Here is a 17,971-nt window from a genome sequence, read left to right as displayed (position 1 = left end):
CATTTAATTTTCTGTTCCTCACTTATTACCTTCAATTGTGTCTGTTTGTTGCAACCACCAGGTACAAAAACGAACTTGTTTATATTTGACTATTTTTCTGTGCTGTCTGTTTATTATCTTCCTGCATTTCCTCTCAGTCCTAAAGAAAAACTGCTACCTGCCTTCATATATATTCACCTTATGAGTTACCTTTGAACTGCAGTTAAAAAAGATCTACCGACTGCAAAAATAGCGGAGTGTGCGCTGCGCGCCGGCTGCAACGGTGAGATGAAGTCACCGGAGGATGAAACAGGTTATGCGCTCCGCAGCAGCAAAACACATCAGGCACAAATAAAAGACAGAAAACATAAAAGGATATGAGCCGACATAAACAATCGCGTGTTAAATTTGTTTTTTAGGTGGCAACACTTTGAGAATGTTACTGTGGCCGTGCTCAGGACGCATCTGTCTGGAGCGAGTCAACCATCAGAACTCTGCGCCTCTCAGCTCTAAATAATCTGCCTCAGACTGACTGGATGTGTCATGCGTCTCCACATTTGAGACGGGAACAAGCGCTATTCAGCCAAAGTTTCTTAATCAGAGAACATTTTTCCAAGTGACAGATCCCTCAGAGAGACAGGGTTTCCAGACTGCTTCAGTGGGAGGAAATCTTACCGCATCGCAGTGGTTCTGCGCTGCAAACCCCTCTACAGATCTTCAGCTCACTGTCCACCATGTGCGCTGCGAGCTGTGCTCAGCACAGTGTCTAGTATAAAGCTCTGATGTTCTGATGGGAATCTTTTCTTGATTGATTTAGTTACCTCCGCAATGTGCGTAACGATTAAAATGTCCTAAGCACATTGTGCCCAGGGACCCCTGCAATGATAATCCGGCCCTGTCTCTGATGCCACATTCCATCATTTTCTGGTCATCTATATATATAAAAAAAATTAAAATAAAACTCCATGATGTGTACTCAGCTGCTCTAAAATGATCAAAGAACAGTGAGCTACAAAATTAAAAAAATGAACGATGGCCTGTAGAGAGCTTGCAGTTTCGAGTGAACATCCTGAGCTGAGACTCCGCCCAGTTTTGGTCGCAAACTTCTGCAACCAAAGGCTCTCCTAATCTTTGTGTTGGAAGAGGATCCAGTGTGCATGCACCAGTTACAGTGTGGGTCAATGGTAAAGATTGCTGCGCCAGACAAAAGAACAGGAAATATGTCAGAAGATTATACACAGCACTTATAGTCTGTATGATGTATAGATCATTTAGTTTAATTTTCATGTTTTCTTTTATTTTTTTTTAAATAAAATTTCCTACCTCCTTGTTCTTCTTCCTGTCAAGATGGGTGGGGCAGCGACCTAGCACCCTCTAAGGATGAGCCGCCACTGCTCTCAGCCATTTCTCTTATCCTCTTCTCCGTGTCTGGTTTGATGATGTTGATTTGGCCAGACAAGAATTTGTAGTCTGCTATGTCTTTTCACACAAAACCTAAATTAACTTTAACCTGTCAAAAATAAGTTTTCTGTACATCAATATACGTCTTTATGAAATGTGAAACCCAAGGCACATATCAAACGAGATCAGAAAATAACTGTTATTCACTCTTATTCAATTGCTTTGGCAGTTAGGCATGACTTAGGGCCCCCTAAATGCTGATGGTTAGCTTGTCGCATTGTACAGCCACATATCTGCAAATCATGCTTACAAGCGCCGTAACTCTAACCCATCACCTGCTTATTTTACTATAATGTTGGTTCAAGAAGGATAGAGGCTAAAGTTCAGCTAACAAGCTATTTTTTAAATTACCAACAACTCGACACACTTTATGTGTGAAATAAGTCAAGTAAAAAAACAAACATCTAAACACACTCACAAACAACAGAATATATGTACTTATTTATTTTTATTCAAAAGTAATTTATCTGTCCACAGGTGCAAATGGAAAGTTCTGGTATATATCAAGCAGTGGCCTTGTGTACTCAGATGGAGAAAGATCAGAAGACTTCTTTCTTGAGTTCCCAGAACATGGCCGAATCGCTATCAAGGGCTCTAATGGCAAGTACCTTCGTGGAGACCAGGGAGGCATGCTGATGTGTGATGGTGTGTCTGTTGATGTGTCTTCCCTCTGGGAGTACTGATCTATTAACACCAGGTGCTACAAAAAGACAAGAGTTCAAGGAGCAAGACCTGCTTTTAACAGATCGAGTAAGGGTGAACTGATGAGCATAAATTGCCTGGTTTTATCTCACATTTGAGATTTTTTTTTAAAATTCAGAAAATGTGAACACTATAGAAAGTACTGTTGGTATTTTTCTTTTTGTTAATGCTAGATATTTTGTTTTGGAATGACAACAAATATCATCAGATGAGACACATTGTATTGAATTTGATAAGAAGCTTTTCTTTTGGTCCCATTTTCTTCAGATATATATTGTATAATACACATGTTTCACTGCACACTGGTCAGAAAATGAACTGGGCAAAATAAAGTGTTACTGCTCATCGCAGCTTTCTGTTGCGGCTGCTTTTGCTGTAAAGTTTGCATATTTCAAATAAAAGCAACATGAAGTAAACAGTGTTGGGCAAGTTACTTCAAAACTGTAATGCATTATTTATTACTTGTTACCCTCCTTTTAAAGTAATTCATTACATTACAATATTACTGATTTTAAAATGTAAGGCATTACACTACTTTTGCATTACTTTAAGTTACTTTCACCAAAACAACTTCAATACGAATCTGGTAATCTGACGCTCAGTGAGCTCATGACATATGACATATATATTTACTCTCAACACGCTGCCATCTTATATTAACTGATCAGGGAGTGAGGTGGTGGGGGCTCCAAGCCTATATTTGCCTTGGTCCCCAAATGCCTTGATACGGCCCTGGATGTGGGACTGACTTCTGGGGTGATCTGATTCTATCACATGTATAAATATTAAATGCTTATATATTATTGTTTTTCACTGGTAAAAATGTGTATTGAGGATAAATCTACCTATTTTTTTCTTTTCAAGCACTTTGTTTTGTTTTCTTGATTTTATTTGAATAATTTCCTGCCCTTTCTCTCTCTCTAACCTTCCTGCATGCTGCATGTTTTCTCCGTCTTCCAGAAAAAACTGTTTCCTAGATTTCCTACTTTCTAACGATCAGCCAAAGGGATCTTCAACTGCTGCGCTCCAGCAGTAATGAGTTGAAATCACCGGGGCACAGATTATGAACTCAGCTGAGGCAAAGCACGTCAGAAAAGCACAAAATACCAGAGAATATGCGCCGATATGAACGATCGCAAGTGAATTATTTCGTTTTAGTGGAGCGATTTTGTGAATGTTGCAGCGGCCGTGCAGGACGCAACTGGAGTAGTTGAGCTGTTACCGCGGCGTCCTCTCTGCCCGCAAAGCTGAATCCATAAATGACGTAATATATGCAGATACTGGATCTTTCTTCGGGTTTCCCGCAATTTGAATTTTTAAGGAACACATCTTGATTCTGGGTTTAAAAATGCATTGTAATTACCACGTTACTGACAATTGTACCGAGTAAATATTACCATTTTCTTTCCCTGTAATGCCTTACATTACAGCAAAAAGCAATGCATTACAGTAATTAATTACTTTTGTACCGTATTACTCCCAACACCGGAAGTAAATGAGGTGTATGTGAAGCGTGCACACATCAGTGATGCTGAGAATCCACAAATGGCTGATGTCAGCTTTGCTGCAAAATCAGTTCAGGGAAAACATATATTTCAAGGAATATAAAGTAAGTAAGTAAGTAAGTAAAAGTTTATTTATATAGCGCCTTTCACAGATATAAATCACAAAGCGCTGTACAATATGATAAAGATCAGGGCAAATACCTCTAACCAATAAAAACATCAGAAAAACAATAGCAGTGATAAACGTAGAAAATAAAATCATGAGTATAAACAAAGTGAAGGTGTGAACCCGAACAAAGCCATCATTCTGAAACATTTAGGGAGGGAACGCCTGGATGAAAAGGTGAGTTTTTAGATGATTTTTAAAGACCTCTACAGTGTTAGAGAGACGGAGATTATCCTTATTATTCCTGATAAACATATCAGGAAAAAGCCACAACTGAAAGAGAAGCAAACTTAGAGTAAGTGACAGAAATCAAAAGGCGGTGAGGGAGTAGGACGAGCGCATGGGCCTGTCGGCATTTTTTTTTTTTTTTTACTAAAAAGTATTCTCTGCTTAACCTTTGCTATAAAGCTCAATGCCAAATTTTTTGCTATGGAACCAAAACGCTTTATTGTCTTTGAAAGTTCTGAAGAATGACAGTGAAGCCCAAAAGAAACAGAAGTACTCGTGCTGTGGACTCTGGGCCTGGAGTCTCTGAGGGAAAAGTAAAAATTGTGATTAAAAAGTGTAAGGGAAGGGAAAAGAAATGAAAATGAAAAGGTAATCCGTGGATCCTGGGAGGACAGACTTGGTAGAAAGAGCAGAATGAAGAGAAGATAGTGATGAAGAATCAGCAGAAGGTCACACTAAGTTTTCAGATGCTGCAGGAGACTTCAATGTTTACACATAAATTAGAGTCAGGTAATGGGATATTTATTTTGAATGAAAAATTACTTTAAACAAAGTGTAACAACTTGCAAAGAAACATTTTATCTTTTCATAAATGTTTCTGTCAAATTTCCAAAATATGATTTACTATGAAAGGTGGTTTGTCTCTTTTTACAACCTGTGCAGCACAGCGATACATTCTCTCCAGGGCAGGACTCAGGCGACGACAGACGTCCAAGGTTGGTAGACTTACAAAAATCCTCCATCAGTCATCAGCAAAACTTGGAACAACCTTTTTCTACCAGTCATCAGCTTTGTTCTGGACCCAGACAAACGATAAAGTGTTGAACAACATCTAAAACACAAACATGATGCAAGTTAAAATATATAAATGTTCACTTAATGTAATCTGTTTAACAAAAACAATAGAATAACATCTCCATCCATCCCTCCATTTTTGGCCAGTTGTCGCGGGGCCAGTAGTCTACGCAGGGAGGCTCAGACTTCCCTCTTCCCAGCCACTTGGGCCAGCTCCTCCGGGGGGAATCCTAAGGCTTTACCTGGCCAGCTGAGAGACATAGTCCCTTCAGCATTTCCTGCCTCTTCCTTTAGGTCTTCACCCAGTTGGACGTGCCCAGAAAACCTCACCAGGGAGGTGTCCAGGAGGCGTCCTAACTATATGTCCAAGCCAACTAGCTCCTCTCCATGTAGAGGAGCAGTGGGTCTACTTAGAGCCCCTCCCAGATGACAGAGCTTCTCATCATATCTCTAAGAAAGAGACCCTGCAGAGAAAACTCATTTCGGCTGCTTGTATCCGCAATCTCATTATATCGGTCTTTGCCCAAAGCTCGTAACCATAGGCAAGGGTTGGAACATAGATCAACTTGTAAATCGAGAGCTTTGCCTTCTGGCTTATGGTGTAAGATAGCTGTCAAAAAGGTATGTGCAGGATTCTAAAATTTGTATTTATATATTTTCCCTTCAGTAAGTGTCATTCACAAAATTCTCCTGTCATATTTGTGAGCCTGAAAATTGTAAAGGTTAGCATTTTTTTAAATGTGAGTATGAATCTAAAAGATTTGAGTGAAAATACTTGTGAATACAAATAAAATTTCTGTGACTTAGAAAATTTTCTGGCTGTGAAAAATTTGACCTTTCCGGTCATTAATTCAGTTTGTGGATACAAAAATAAACATACTTTTGAAGGTTAGAGTTTTTTTTATGTGGGTACAAATCTAAAAATTGTGAGTGGAAATTCTAACTCAAATTTATGTGACTTTGAAATGTTTCTGCCAGTGGATAGAACCCCCCCCCCCCCCCCCCCCCAAAAAAAACCAAACAAACACTGAAATTACATCACTAGGATGAGTAATCGAACCCTGATTTCACCAAAACATCACGCTCCAGTTTCAAAGATGATTGACGACGTTAGATGCAACTTTTTCTACAGTCAATGGTTGTGACTTCTAGTATTAGCTACTAGAAAACACACTAACAAGACTGAGGTAATAATTTAACTGACGTTATTTCACACTGAATCCCATCTGTATAATCCAAGCTGATGGGCTTCTCTCCGCTCTAGCTGTGAGGTGGGCGGAGCGGTGAGCTTCATCTGCGGTGGATGGGACGGGCAGGCCCGGTTCTCTCTCCCAGAGCTGTGACCGCCAAAATGACATGCTTTCATATAGAAATGCAACCGAGTCGCCAGTAGATTTTAACAGAGCTTCAGTCGCGAATGCTTTTTGTCTTTTGTTTTCATTCATCAGCCACAGATCCTCGCTACTCTCACTCACAGCAAGCTGGGCTTTCTACCATGGTCACTCACTCACACGTCCACTCTCCTACATTAATTGGTTTTGCAGTGAATTAAAACATTGGGAATCCTAATGTTTTAATTCACTGTGTAACCAGTGTGTTTTTCTGTTTGGGAGAAGAACCCCTCCTCCGTAACCAGGACGGAAGCCCGGAAAGGTCAAAATTCCACTACTTGTGGTTAGAGAGCACAAGATGTAGAGCTACCGCCTAAAAGGCCCGATTACCTCTGGTCCTAAACCTAGTTAGGGGCACTACCAGTTGTTACAGTGCTAGCGTTAGCTTTGGTACGTGATAGATAAATTCCTGATCACTTTTATATGCATTTTATTTTGATAGTCTCTCCATCACCCCACCAGTCCACTTACCAGCTTTTACTCCATCACTGACCACACCTGCAGCTTCCACCAACCTGGTTGCTGCTCATCACCTCCAAGGCCGGCGTCGTCGTCTGGGAACCACAGGATCGCCGCACGGTGGATCCAATCCGCCTCCTCCTCAGTCCGGCCCCTGTGGCACACAACAACTCCGGCAGTAAATAGGTCCCCGGCACCAGACCACTCACAGAGAGAGAGCAACTCTAACACTGCCAGGCACTGATCAATTACTTACGCGCGGGGGCAGAGCAACTCTGCCCGCCTGCCGTGTTGCGCTCTGTGCCCTGGCGTCTCCGGCCGTGGATCTCTCTCTCTGCTGTTGCTGCTGCTTCTCCTGCCGCTGTCCGTGTCACCGGTGGATCTCTATTGCGTCAGACCCGTGCCACAACCCGTGCACGCGCATTGGGTCCACAGCGCGCGTGTGAACGGGACTTGCGAGCGAAAATATACATGGCAGCGCGCGCGTGAACGGGACTCGCGAGCGAAAATATACATGGCGAGAGGTCATTTGTGCACTGAGAGGGAGCAAACTGTGTCTGTGAGCGCACAAGGATGTGCACAAGTGACAAACCTGCGTGCGCGCGTTGCCAACGAGCACACGGCAGAGGAAAACGTGCGCGCGCGGCAGCCTCTCTGCGCGCTCGGCAGCCTCTACGCGCTCGGTTTCTAATTCCGCTCGCTCGGCTGTGAGGAGTTTTGGCACTCTGGAGGCGTGGTCTGTGGCAGATCTTCCCTGTCCTCTGATTGGTTAGTTTACCCCGCACTTTACTCTCTACCTATCAATATAAAAAATCTGGGATTCAGTAGTTGCTGTCATAGCTCAGCTGGGAGAGCAGGTGACTCTCACTCTGGAGGATCCAGGTTCGAGTCTGGCCAAGTAACATAGAGTTGATGTCATATTACTCTTTCCTAATTCCTGTGATATTATTTTACAGTTGTGACCGTTCAACTGTCATTAAACGTCCGAATGTTTGCTGGGCAGTGTTTTAAAAAGTGCACATAAGCTAGATGGTTTTAACCAGGTAAAAATAGACTTGTGGGTGTAGGTATGATCAAGTTTAAAAAGTTCTTGCCTCATTTATGTATTGTTTATTTTTTTCAGCATTTAATTGACAAATTATCCTTTCAAATAATTAATTGATGAGTTACATAATTGTCCATTTAGAATTGTTGAATGGACTGAGTCAAGTTTGGTGCACTTTATATATTTCAAAACATGTTTTTTTTAATTATGCATATAAATAATTTTAATGTTAATTTATTTAAATATTTCTATTTTTTCATTACCTCACCCTTGTTTTGACAAAAACAAGACCTTGCTGGATAATATCACGGAGAAACTATTTGTTCACAGTACTTACTAAAGCAAGTTAGTGCAGTCAAGAATTACTGGTGTTTGGGTAGTCCTGAACGTGTTGTGATGCCCCCACCGTCTCATTGGGTTTTCATTTGTGTTTAATTGTGTTTTTCTTCTGTTGTAGGCAGCTCGTTAAGCAGCCTTGGAGGCACCTGGGCTCAGGGTGTGGTGCTGCCTACAAAGCCTACTGTTTTTCTGCTTTCACTGGGTCTCTCCTGTGTGGTGGAGAGTCCTCACTGGCCATTTTCTGTTCACTAACTTGCTTTAGTAAATCCTTACTTTTGTTAAATAAATCAGTTGTTGAACCCCCACTCCTCTGTTTGGTCTCCTTTCTTATTACAGCCCACCACTTCCAGTCTGGGTTGTAACAATCTGCAGACAGATTTCTGAGTATCTCCTCCTTTGGTATGCAGATCCTCACTGAGCCATGTACTGTGAACAAATAGTTTCTCCATGATATTATCCAGCAAGGTCCCGTTTTTGTCAAAACAAGGGTGAGGTAATGAAAAAATAGAAATATTTCATTAAATTAACATTTAAATTATTTATATGCATCATTAAAAAAAACATGTTTTGAAATATATAAAGTGCACCAAACTTTACTCAGTCCATTCAACAATTCTAAATGGACAATTATGTAACTCATCAATTAATTATTTGAAAGGATAATTTGTCAATTAAATACTGAAAAAAATAAACAATACATTAATGAGGCAAGAACTTCTCTCTCTCTCTCTCTCTCTCTCTCTCTCTCTCTCTCTCTCTCTCTCTCTCTCTCTCTCTCTCTCTCTCTCTCTCTCTCTCTCTCTCTCTCTCTCTCTCTCTCTCTCTCTCTCTCTCTCTCTCTCTCTCTCTCTCTCTCTCTCTCTCTCTCTCTCTGGAAGCCCCACTCTAAGGGAGTTTGCAGTGTATTAGTGAGTCATATATTGTACAACCACAGTCATAAAGTTTTCAATCAGTAGTTTTATTTCAGTATGTATTTTTCCAGTATCACAAAAAATGTAATTTTATATGGTTAAAACCATCTAGCTTATGTGCACTTTTTAAAACACTGCCCAGCAAACATTCGGACGTTTAATGACAGTTGAACGGTCAAAACTGTAAAATACCTGGAATTAAGAAAAATTAACATGACATCTACTGCATTTTCCTTGCCCGGACTTGAACCTGGACCCTCTGGAGTGAGAGTCACCCGCTCTCCCAGCTGAGCTATACCAGCAACTACTGAACATCAGACTTTTTTATATAGATAGGTAGAGGGTAAAGTGCGGGGTAAACTAACCAATCAGAGGACAGAGAAGATCTGCCACAGGCCACGCCTCCAGAGTGCCAAAAGCCCTTACAGCCGAGCGAGCAGGAGTCAGAAACCGAGCGCGCAGAGAGGCTGCCGCGCGCACAGAGACTGCCGCGCGCGCACGTTTTCCTCTGCCGTGTGCTCGTTGACAACGCGCGCACGCAGGTTTGTCACTTGTGCACATCCTTGTGCGCTCACAGACACAGTTTGCTCCCTCTCAGTGCACAAATGACCTCTCGCCATGTATATTTTCGCTCGCGAGTCCCGTTCACGCGCGCGCTGCCATGTATATTTTCGCTCGCGATTCCCGTTCACACGCGCGCTGTGGACCCAATGCACGTGCACGGGTTGTGGCACGCTTTAAACGCCATAGATCTCCTTCCAGTCCTTGCGGAGCTCGCGGTGTACGTCTGGCTCCAGCCGAGTATTTTTCTTTCCCCTCACGTTTCCACGTCTCCACGTCCGCTCCCTTAAATAAACAAAACCCTCCGCCCGTTCACCTCCCGCCCTGCCTCTGTTCATTGTTTGCCAGTCCAGTCCACACTCTGCTCCCAGGTGTGGGTAATTGGGGAGGATTAACACAAATGGGATGCAATGTTGCAGCAATCACTAAAAACACCCAAACAGTTAAAAATCAACCTAAAAGCACCTAATCAATTAGAAAACATGCCATATAAAACATAACATAAGAACATTAGACATAAGAACAACATTACCACTCTGTGACATATCGCCACATTAGCATGTAAATGCTGAACCAATCTGGAATAAAGAGGGATGCTGACCAGTAGAGGTGGTTCACCACACTTTGCTTCCACAGTCTCACATCCTGGGTCGTCTTTCTCTTCCCCAGCTCTTCGATTTTCTTACCAATTCATCTCGTCTCGTCTCGTCTTCCTCCGCTTATCCGGGTCCGGGTCGCGGGGGCAGCATCCCAACTAGGGAGCTCCAGGCCGTCCTCTCCCCGGCCTTGTCCACCAGCTCCTCCGGCAGGACCCCAAGGCGTTCCCGGACCAGATTGGAGATGTAACCTCTCCAACGTGTCCTGGGTCGACCCGGGGGCCTTCTGCCGGCAGGACATGCCCGAAACACCTCCCCGGGGAGGCGTCTAGAAGGAATCCTGACCAGATGCCCAAACCACCTCAACTGGCTCCTTTCGATCCGGAGGAGCAGCGGTTCTACTCCGAGTCCCTCCCGAATGTCCGAGCTCCTCACCCTATCTCTAAGGCTGAGCCCGGCCACCCTACGGAGGAAACTCATTTCGGCCGCTTGTATCCGCGATCTCGTTCTTTCGGTCATTACCCAAAGCTCATGACCATAGGTGAGGATTGGGACGTAGATCGACCGGTAAATCGAGAGCCTGGCTTTCTGGCTCAGCTCCCTCTTCCCCACGACAGATCGGCTCAGCGTCCGCATCACTGCAGACGCCGAACCAATCCGCCTGTCGATCTCCCGATCCCTCCTACCCTCACTCGTGAACAAGACCCCGAGATACTTAAACTCCTCCACTTGAGGTAGGACCTCTCCCCCGACCCGGAGGTGGCAAGCCACCCTTTTCCGGTCGAGAACCATGGTCTCAGATTTGGAGGTGCTGATCCTCATCCCAGCCGCTTCACATTCGGCCGCGAACCTACCCAGCAAGAGCTGAAGGTCAGAGCTGGATGAAGCTAGGAGGACCACATCATCCGCAAAAAGCAGAGACGAGATTCTCCTGCCACCAAACTCGTCACACTCCACACCACGGCTGCGTCTAGAAATTCTGTCCATAAAAGTGATGAACAGAACCGGTGACAAAGGGCAGCCCTGGCGGAGTCCAACCCTCACTGGGAACAGGTCCGACTTACTACCGGCTATGCGGACCAAACTCACGCTCCTCTGGTAAAGGGACTGAATGGCCCTTAACAGAAAGCCACCCACCCCATACTCCTGGAGCGTCCCCCACAGGGTGCCCCTGGGGACACGGTCATAAGCCTTCTCCAAATCCACAAAACACATGTGGATTGGTTGGGCAAACTCCCATGCCCCCTCCATCACCCTTGCAAGGGTATAGAGCTGGTCCACAGTTCCACGGCCAGGACGAAAACCACATTGCTCCTCCTCTATCTGAGATTCAACTATCGATCGGACCCTCCTCTCCAGTACCTTGGAGTAGACCTTTCCAGGGAGAGCCAAATAGACCCACATTTAAAATAGAAAAAAATCCTGTAAGATTCACTATATACATCCCCAAAGATTACCTTTTCCCATGTGCCAGGGGTCAAAGTAGTGACTGATTTCCTTTTTTTCCTCCTGCAAATACTTCTGCACCCCTGTGTGGCGGTCAGTCACAACTTGCTGCACATCGACCCCTTATCCAAAAGTGTGCTCAGACTTCGCACAAATCCCTCCTTCTCCATTTGCACACTATTTCCAACTTCAGTGCTCTGAAAATAAACATATTTCTCCATTGATCTGTGAATAATTAACCATTAAATGTATTGAAATCATCAGGTAATGTTGTACCTGCACGAGTTGGATATCAATAACTTTGCTTCTTTTGAGATCCATCATGGTGTAGCTGCCATATTTGGCTGAGTGTCCTTCAGAAATGCAAGTTATTAATTAATTTACATTTGATAGCAAAGGAATAAAATAAATAAATTTAAACGTATTCACCAGGTGAATCAGCTCGCATGTCAACACAAGAGTCACAGGTCCAGATTCAGTAGTCTCCTGGATGATATCCGCTTGCTCTAGCTGCCACTGCCAGCTCACTGTTGGAATTAACAGCTTTGCTTGATGTCGACAGAATGTCTGCATGGACAGTCCCTGCACGCTGAAGGCACCCAGGAACTAAAATATGAAAAGTTACATCATGAAATGAGAGATGGACAAACCTTGTCAAAACTAACCTAAACATTTTTGGCCTATACCTTAGAAATCTGGCTAAATGATGAGCCTGACTTTCTGGAAGATGAATTTCCGTCATGGTCCCTGTGTCACAAGACACACTGCAGCTGTGAGCTCTAAACTGGGTGGCTGTATAAAAAACAAAGAAACAGCACATTTATAAATGTTTAAAAGAGCATAAAATCAAGTGTAACAATAATCTGCAAAACAAATTAAAACTAGAAGGTGATAATAAAATGTTTACATAGACGATTATTAAAAATAATTCACCTTTGCTACGCCAGTAAGGCTTCACGTCAGGCTGGACAAGTGCATTCTTGCAGACTACTAAATCAGTCTGACAGCCAATGTCTTGGGTAGATTTAGCCTGAAAAAAAAATTGAAGCACATTGTTGTTGGAGTTTATAAAGTCATATAATATACAAAAGAAACTGTCAGATATAGGCGCTTTATAACATTCCTAGTGTGTGATCGTTATTATAACATAAAAGTCAGTCACATATGACGTGGAGAGCCTGAAATGCGACCTCCTGAACAGAATTCCTTACAGAACTGGTGTCGGTACAAGATCTGCTCGGGTGCAAGATCGGCTCAGGGTCCGTCGACTGCCGATGACATCAAAGTAGTTGATTGGCTGAACATGAACCTTACGGAATTAGGTAATCACGTTACGTTGTTATCACGTTACGTTGGTCCAGGCAAATCTTTCTGTTGGAAAGATGGACAACTTTTACAAAGAAATCCATCACTACCTCTTTGAAAATACACTTTTAGCATAGAGCTGCATGTATATTACGGCTAAACGATTAATTGCATGTACAATTCAATTGTGATGCGACAAAAGGAGATTTTCTGATCACAATGGCTGCAATTTGGCAGCGAGTGGTTAGCACAATGCCAATATACATGGAAAAACCCATAGGAATGCTAATGCTGATATCACCGATTACATTCTTACACAAATTATGAATTAGAAACGTGCCAAATGATTACATTTGGAGTCTAATAGAAAGTAAAACTACCATGAATCAAATAAGTACAGACAGGTATTTCAGTAAAGCCAGAAAACTTTTAACTCCAGAGTTTTGGCTAGCAGCTATGAGCGTAACTGAACTACGCATGGACAAGACGTCAAAAACTCTAAACACAAAATACTTCAATAAACGGGACACACTTCTTTCCTGCAAATACAATTTCACATGTTGCTAATACCTATGATCCTTCAAGGGATGTGCTCAAAGAGTAGTTCTACATTATGAATACAATATAGTGTTTTATTTTACAAATACCATTATAAACACAAACTTACGTCGTAAGAAACATTATTTTAATAACGAAACTGCTAAATTCTTTCCAACAGTATAGATGTGTAGTGTATTTTGTCCGAGTGGGTTTGCCGTACTTTGACGTCATCGACAGTCGAAGGACCCCGAGCCGATCTTGCACCCGAGCAGATCCTGTACCGACACCGGGTCATGCTGTGCTGGATTTCACGCTGTAATGATGTCTGTCAACTAGTGCTGCGTTAGTTAGAGTCACTGTTGCAGAATCGACTGACACAAAAACAACCCAAATTTTCTCCGAGCCTGACAGTAATAGTCATGTGGACCGTTTCGTCGGCCAGGGCTTCGAGATGGGCAGAAGATGTTTTCTGATTCGCTGCTGATTCTAACCTTACATCCCGTTCCACATTTTGTGAACTTGACAAATCAGCCCGAAGGCAGTGCAGACCTAAGTGAACCACGTCTCTCAAACTTTGTATTTAGGTAGGGAATTGAGCTGCATTATTTCTGCGGTCAGGTCTCTCTACGAGTCCGAGAGCTCCAAGAGCGGTCAGCCCGCGCAGCAGCTAGTAGGCGCCGCATCGGTCAGACATGCACCGGGCTGACCGCCGGGGAGAACCGGGTGGAAGAATGGAACACAGAAGTGTCCCTCCAAGAGCTCCGTCATATTTCAACCCATGTTTATGTTAAATGCACTGGGTTTTACCCTTTTACCCATCGAAATATGCCCTATTAATTATTTTACCGTATTTTACATCTAAATTTCACGGTTAAACAGTACATGCTACATGCTAAAATGATAGTTAGCTAGCTACTTCGATAAACTCAGCTAGTTTAAAGGCGGCAGTGACCTAAAATATATACATATAATTTAACTTACTGAAAAAAAATGAAGTGGAGACTCCTTGGACGCTCTATTAGTACAATTAATGCCACAGCAAGTCATTTTGTCCAACAATTGCACAAATAGTATCCAAAACAGAATACACAAACAGAGAGACTCAAAATCCCGAAACAGTTTCCAGGCCAGACCGAGGCTCTACTGAGGCCTTTCCACGGAGCTAGCACTGTGGTCACGTGGCTCTGATGCTCATTAATTATGCAGAATTTTAGGCTTAAACAGCAGAGTGAGAAAAAAATTCACCCCCTCAGAGTTGTCATGAGTGTAAACTAGATCATTTAAACCAAAAACATGTTCTGGTACCAGGCTGTAAACATGTTTATTTATGCTGTGAAATTGGTATTTTTAACATGGGAGTCAATGAGGATTTGCTCGCTTCTGACACCAGCCCCCAGCGGATGAGGGTGGAACTGCAATTTTTGGTACTTCCGGGTTGAGACCACTTTCCGAGCCGCATTGTGAGGGCTTGGTGACCAGATGTTCGGGGCATTTTGCCTTGTGCATTGTGTCACAGTTATAACTGTTTGACTTTGTTCATCGTCTCCTTTTTCTCTCCAACTACAGGAAATGGGTTATTGATAAACATATTGATAAAATCCATGACAACCGCATAGTCCAATAATTGCTTTTGGTCCAAAACATGTTATTGGCAGAGGTTTTAACCACTTATATATATATATTTTTTTTTTTTAAATCTCCACAATATATAGGTATACTATGTTAGAAAGAAGCATAGAACAATGTTAGGCTAATCTGTTTTCCACATTTGCTATTGTAGCTTTCAGGGGATATTGTGTATAATTTCTCACATTATATATGAGTTATTGATGTGGACAAATAATATTAATATTACAAATCAAGAATGGTAATAAATACTTATCTAAACATGGTAATAAGCGCATGCTATAAATGGGATTTCTAGAATGCCCAAGTTTTAGAGGTCACATGTGGTAAACGCTAACCCTCACTGAAAGGGATAATAACGTATGGCAGGTTGTGGTCCAAGAACTAGGGCAGGCACCTGCTGAAGAAGTGGGTGAAAATGAAGAATGCTGTCCTAGATATCTCACTAGCTCACCAAAACCCAATCCACCAAGATAATCAACTCATCAGAGGCCAAGTGCTTTTCTGGGGCAGGTATCCAAGGAGAGGCAATGCCTGTTTTCTAAGCACAGGTCACACTAATCTGCGGAGGCATGTTAAATAATCACATAACATCAAAATCATGCCTAGGTGGTGGGGTTTAGACTGCAGGGAGGAGTTGTAAGATAAAGTTTGCTTGAAGCCATCTGTCTGTTTGTTATGGCAAATTTTCTGATGTGTTTTGAATGTGCTTAGGTTGAAACGCTGCTGAGGAGGCTGATGTTTGATGAGGCATACCAAGACGCAAGGGGGAGAGGGGCGGTTAGGAGTTCCACAGGGAACAAAGATGACTAACACTCAACTCCATCTAATGTAGGACAAGCACACTTAGACATCCTTCATGACTCTGGTTTACTTGTGTCAGGCCCAAAAAATCACAAAGTAGACAAATTGGGTTACCCAACAGCTTTTTTTGGATCACAGAAAAAGAAATTGTGTCATCTAAATGACCATGGCCTTGTAAAACCCACCCTGGATGGCAAAAAGCCTTCCCAGCCAGTTTATTTTTACAAGTATCAAACTAGGTCAATGACATCATAGAACATAACAAAACCCAATTTCAAGAAGAAATTACAACAAGCAAGCATGAAAAAAATCCTTTTCCAAAAAATTTTATTGGTCTTATAGAAAATATATTAAGCTGTAGCAACAAACATAATATATACATCAATAACACCTTAAAGAATCACATTTAAATCCACAGTTGATATTGTTTATGAACACATAATACTTATCTACCGATTGCAAAAGATACAATAATTAAATTTTTAAATAGATACAATTAACTATTGTCTGTTTTCATAAAAAGTACTGCAATATTTTATCACAACCCATACAAAAAAAGATCAACAATTTTTCTTCACATTAGTCAGACTTATACCCTTTTTGAAACACTCCATAGAGAAAAAAACAACATCTTGCAGTCTATTGTTTACAAAGCTCTACTTATAAATGTTGACAGCTATTAAAATCAACTGCCACACAAGTGCTGGTATTATCCTCTCTAACTTGTTGCTTGAATACAACAAAGCTATGTTCAATCACAAATGAAATCTGAAGAATAACAGTCTTGAGATTAATTAAAAGCACAACACGTAATGAGAACAGAAGTGCTGTGGACAACGCAGCAGCAGACAATCAGCATTAATGACCAACGTAGCAGCAGATGCTCTCTCTCACTCCCTCTCTCTAAAACAAACAAATAAATAAATATTGCATAATGTCCTTGTGACAGAATCTGCCATCCACTTAGTGCACAAACATCTCTATAACCACAATGTACTTCTGTTAGAATAGAATAAAATAGACTTTATTGATCCCACAGTGGGGACATTCACTTAATATCCTTGTCCAATTAATTAATATGTATGAGTCGATCAATAAGCCTTTACTGCAGCTGTTCCCTTGAAATTATAACTTGGAACATAAATAAACAAGAGTCAAATACTTTACAGAAAACATGTTACAAAACAAATTAAAACATTTAAAAAACATATTCTAACATCAATTTATGAACCATACTTTCACACGTTTCAACTGACTTGCATATTAAGGGTCACCTTTTACAATGGTCATCAATACCTACAGCAGCTACATACTATACACTAGTATGTGTGATAAAGAGTCGTCATCTCAAAACGAGATTCAAAGTTTGGTCAACACTTGAACACCAAAAGACACAACACAAAACAGAAAAGGGTAAAAAAAAAAGATCCATCTCACAAAGCAACCACAGCAATAAGGATGCCAACATCAATACTGGGCTATGTCAAGAGTCATAAATACATTTTCCAACAGGATACTTGTGCACGAACAGGATAACCTCAGATGCCTGGCTGAGAAGTGCTTTTGAGCCATAGATTATCACAATGAGTTGCTTCAACCGGCCCTGATGGGAGTGCATTCTGTTCATGTCATCACACAGCTGCTGTCACTATCAGGTGTGCAACTGCTCTTTCACAGGACCAGGATAAGCAACACTTGGAGTGAGGAAGTGTTGCTGACAGCTGCTCTTGAGTACATAGCAGCGCTGTGTCTCATCTCAAGAGTAGATTGAAGCCCTTTATGACGAGTAACTAAAATATAGGGAAAACAGAACTGCCATCGCTGCCACTTTGGTTCTCATCTAAAATGGATTTGTTCATGTTTAATGGCCTGTTTTGTTCTGAGCAAAACAAGCAGGAGCTTGGTGGATAATATATACAAAAACTTTTAGAAAATCCTAACTGCTTTCAATCTGAAGATGCAGGGGTAATGGCAAATCAACAATGCAGTTAGAAAAGCAACACAGTAAGAACATACCAAAGATGATGGCAAACCTTTCGGTACACAATTTGTGCCGTCTTAAACTGTGAATCTATTAAAAGACACATTTTGGAAATAATTTATTGGCTGGAA

General features: G+C 41.9%; 1 protein-coding gene across 1 annotated transcript in view; it reads left to right on the top strand.

The window, feature by feature from the left end:
- Window positions 1-2,267, top strand: part of LOC107376447 (fascin-2) — a 32,886-nt gene extending 30,619 nt beyond the window's left edge. The window contains exon 5 of the mRNA XM_015945551.3: window positions 1,918-2,267. Coding sequence (XP_015801037.1) covers window positions 1,918-2,123 — 206 coding nt within the window. The 3' untranslated portion in view covers window positions 2,124-2,267. The remainder of the gene's footprint in view (window positions 1-1,917) is intronic.
- The last annotated feature ends 15,704 nt before the right edge of the window (window positions 2,268-17,971 follow it).

Source organism: Nothobranchius furzeri, chromosome 12 (assembly GCF_043380555.1).
Source record: "Nothobranchius furzeri strain GRZ-AD chromosome 12, NfurGRZ-RIMD1, whole genome shotgun sequence".
NCBI classification, from domain to species: Eukaryota; Metazoa; Chordata; class Actinopteri; order Cyprinodontiformes; family Nothobranchiidae; genus Nothobranchius; species Nothobranchius furzeri.
The sequence above is the reverse complement of the archived record's forward strand: the minus strand, read 5'-3'. Positions and strand labels throughout refer to the sequence as shown.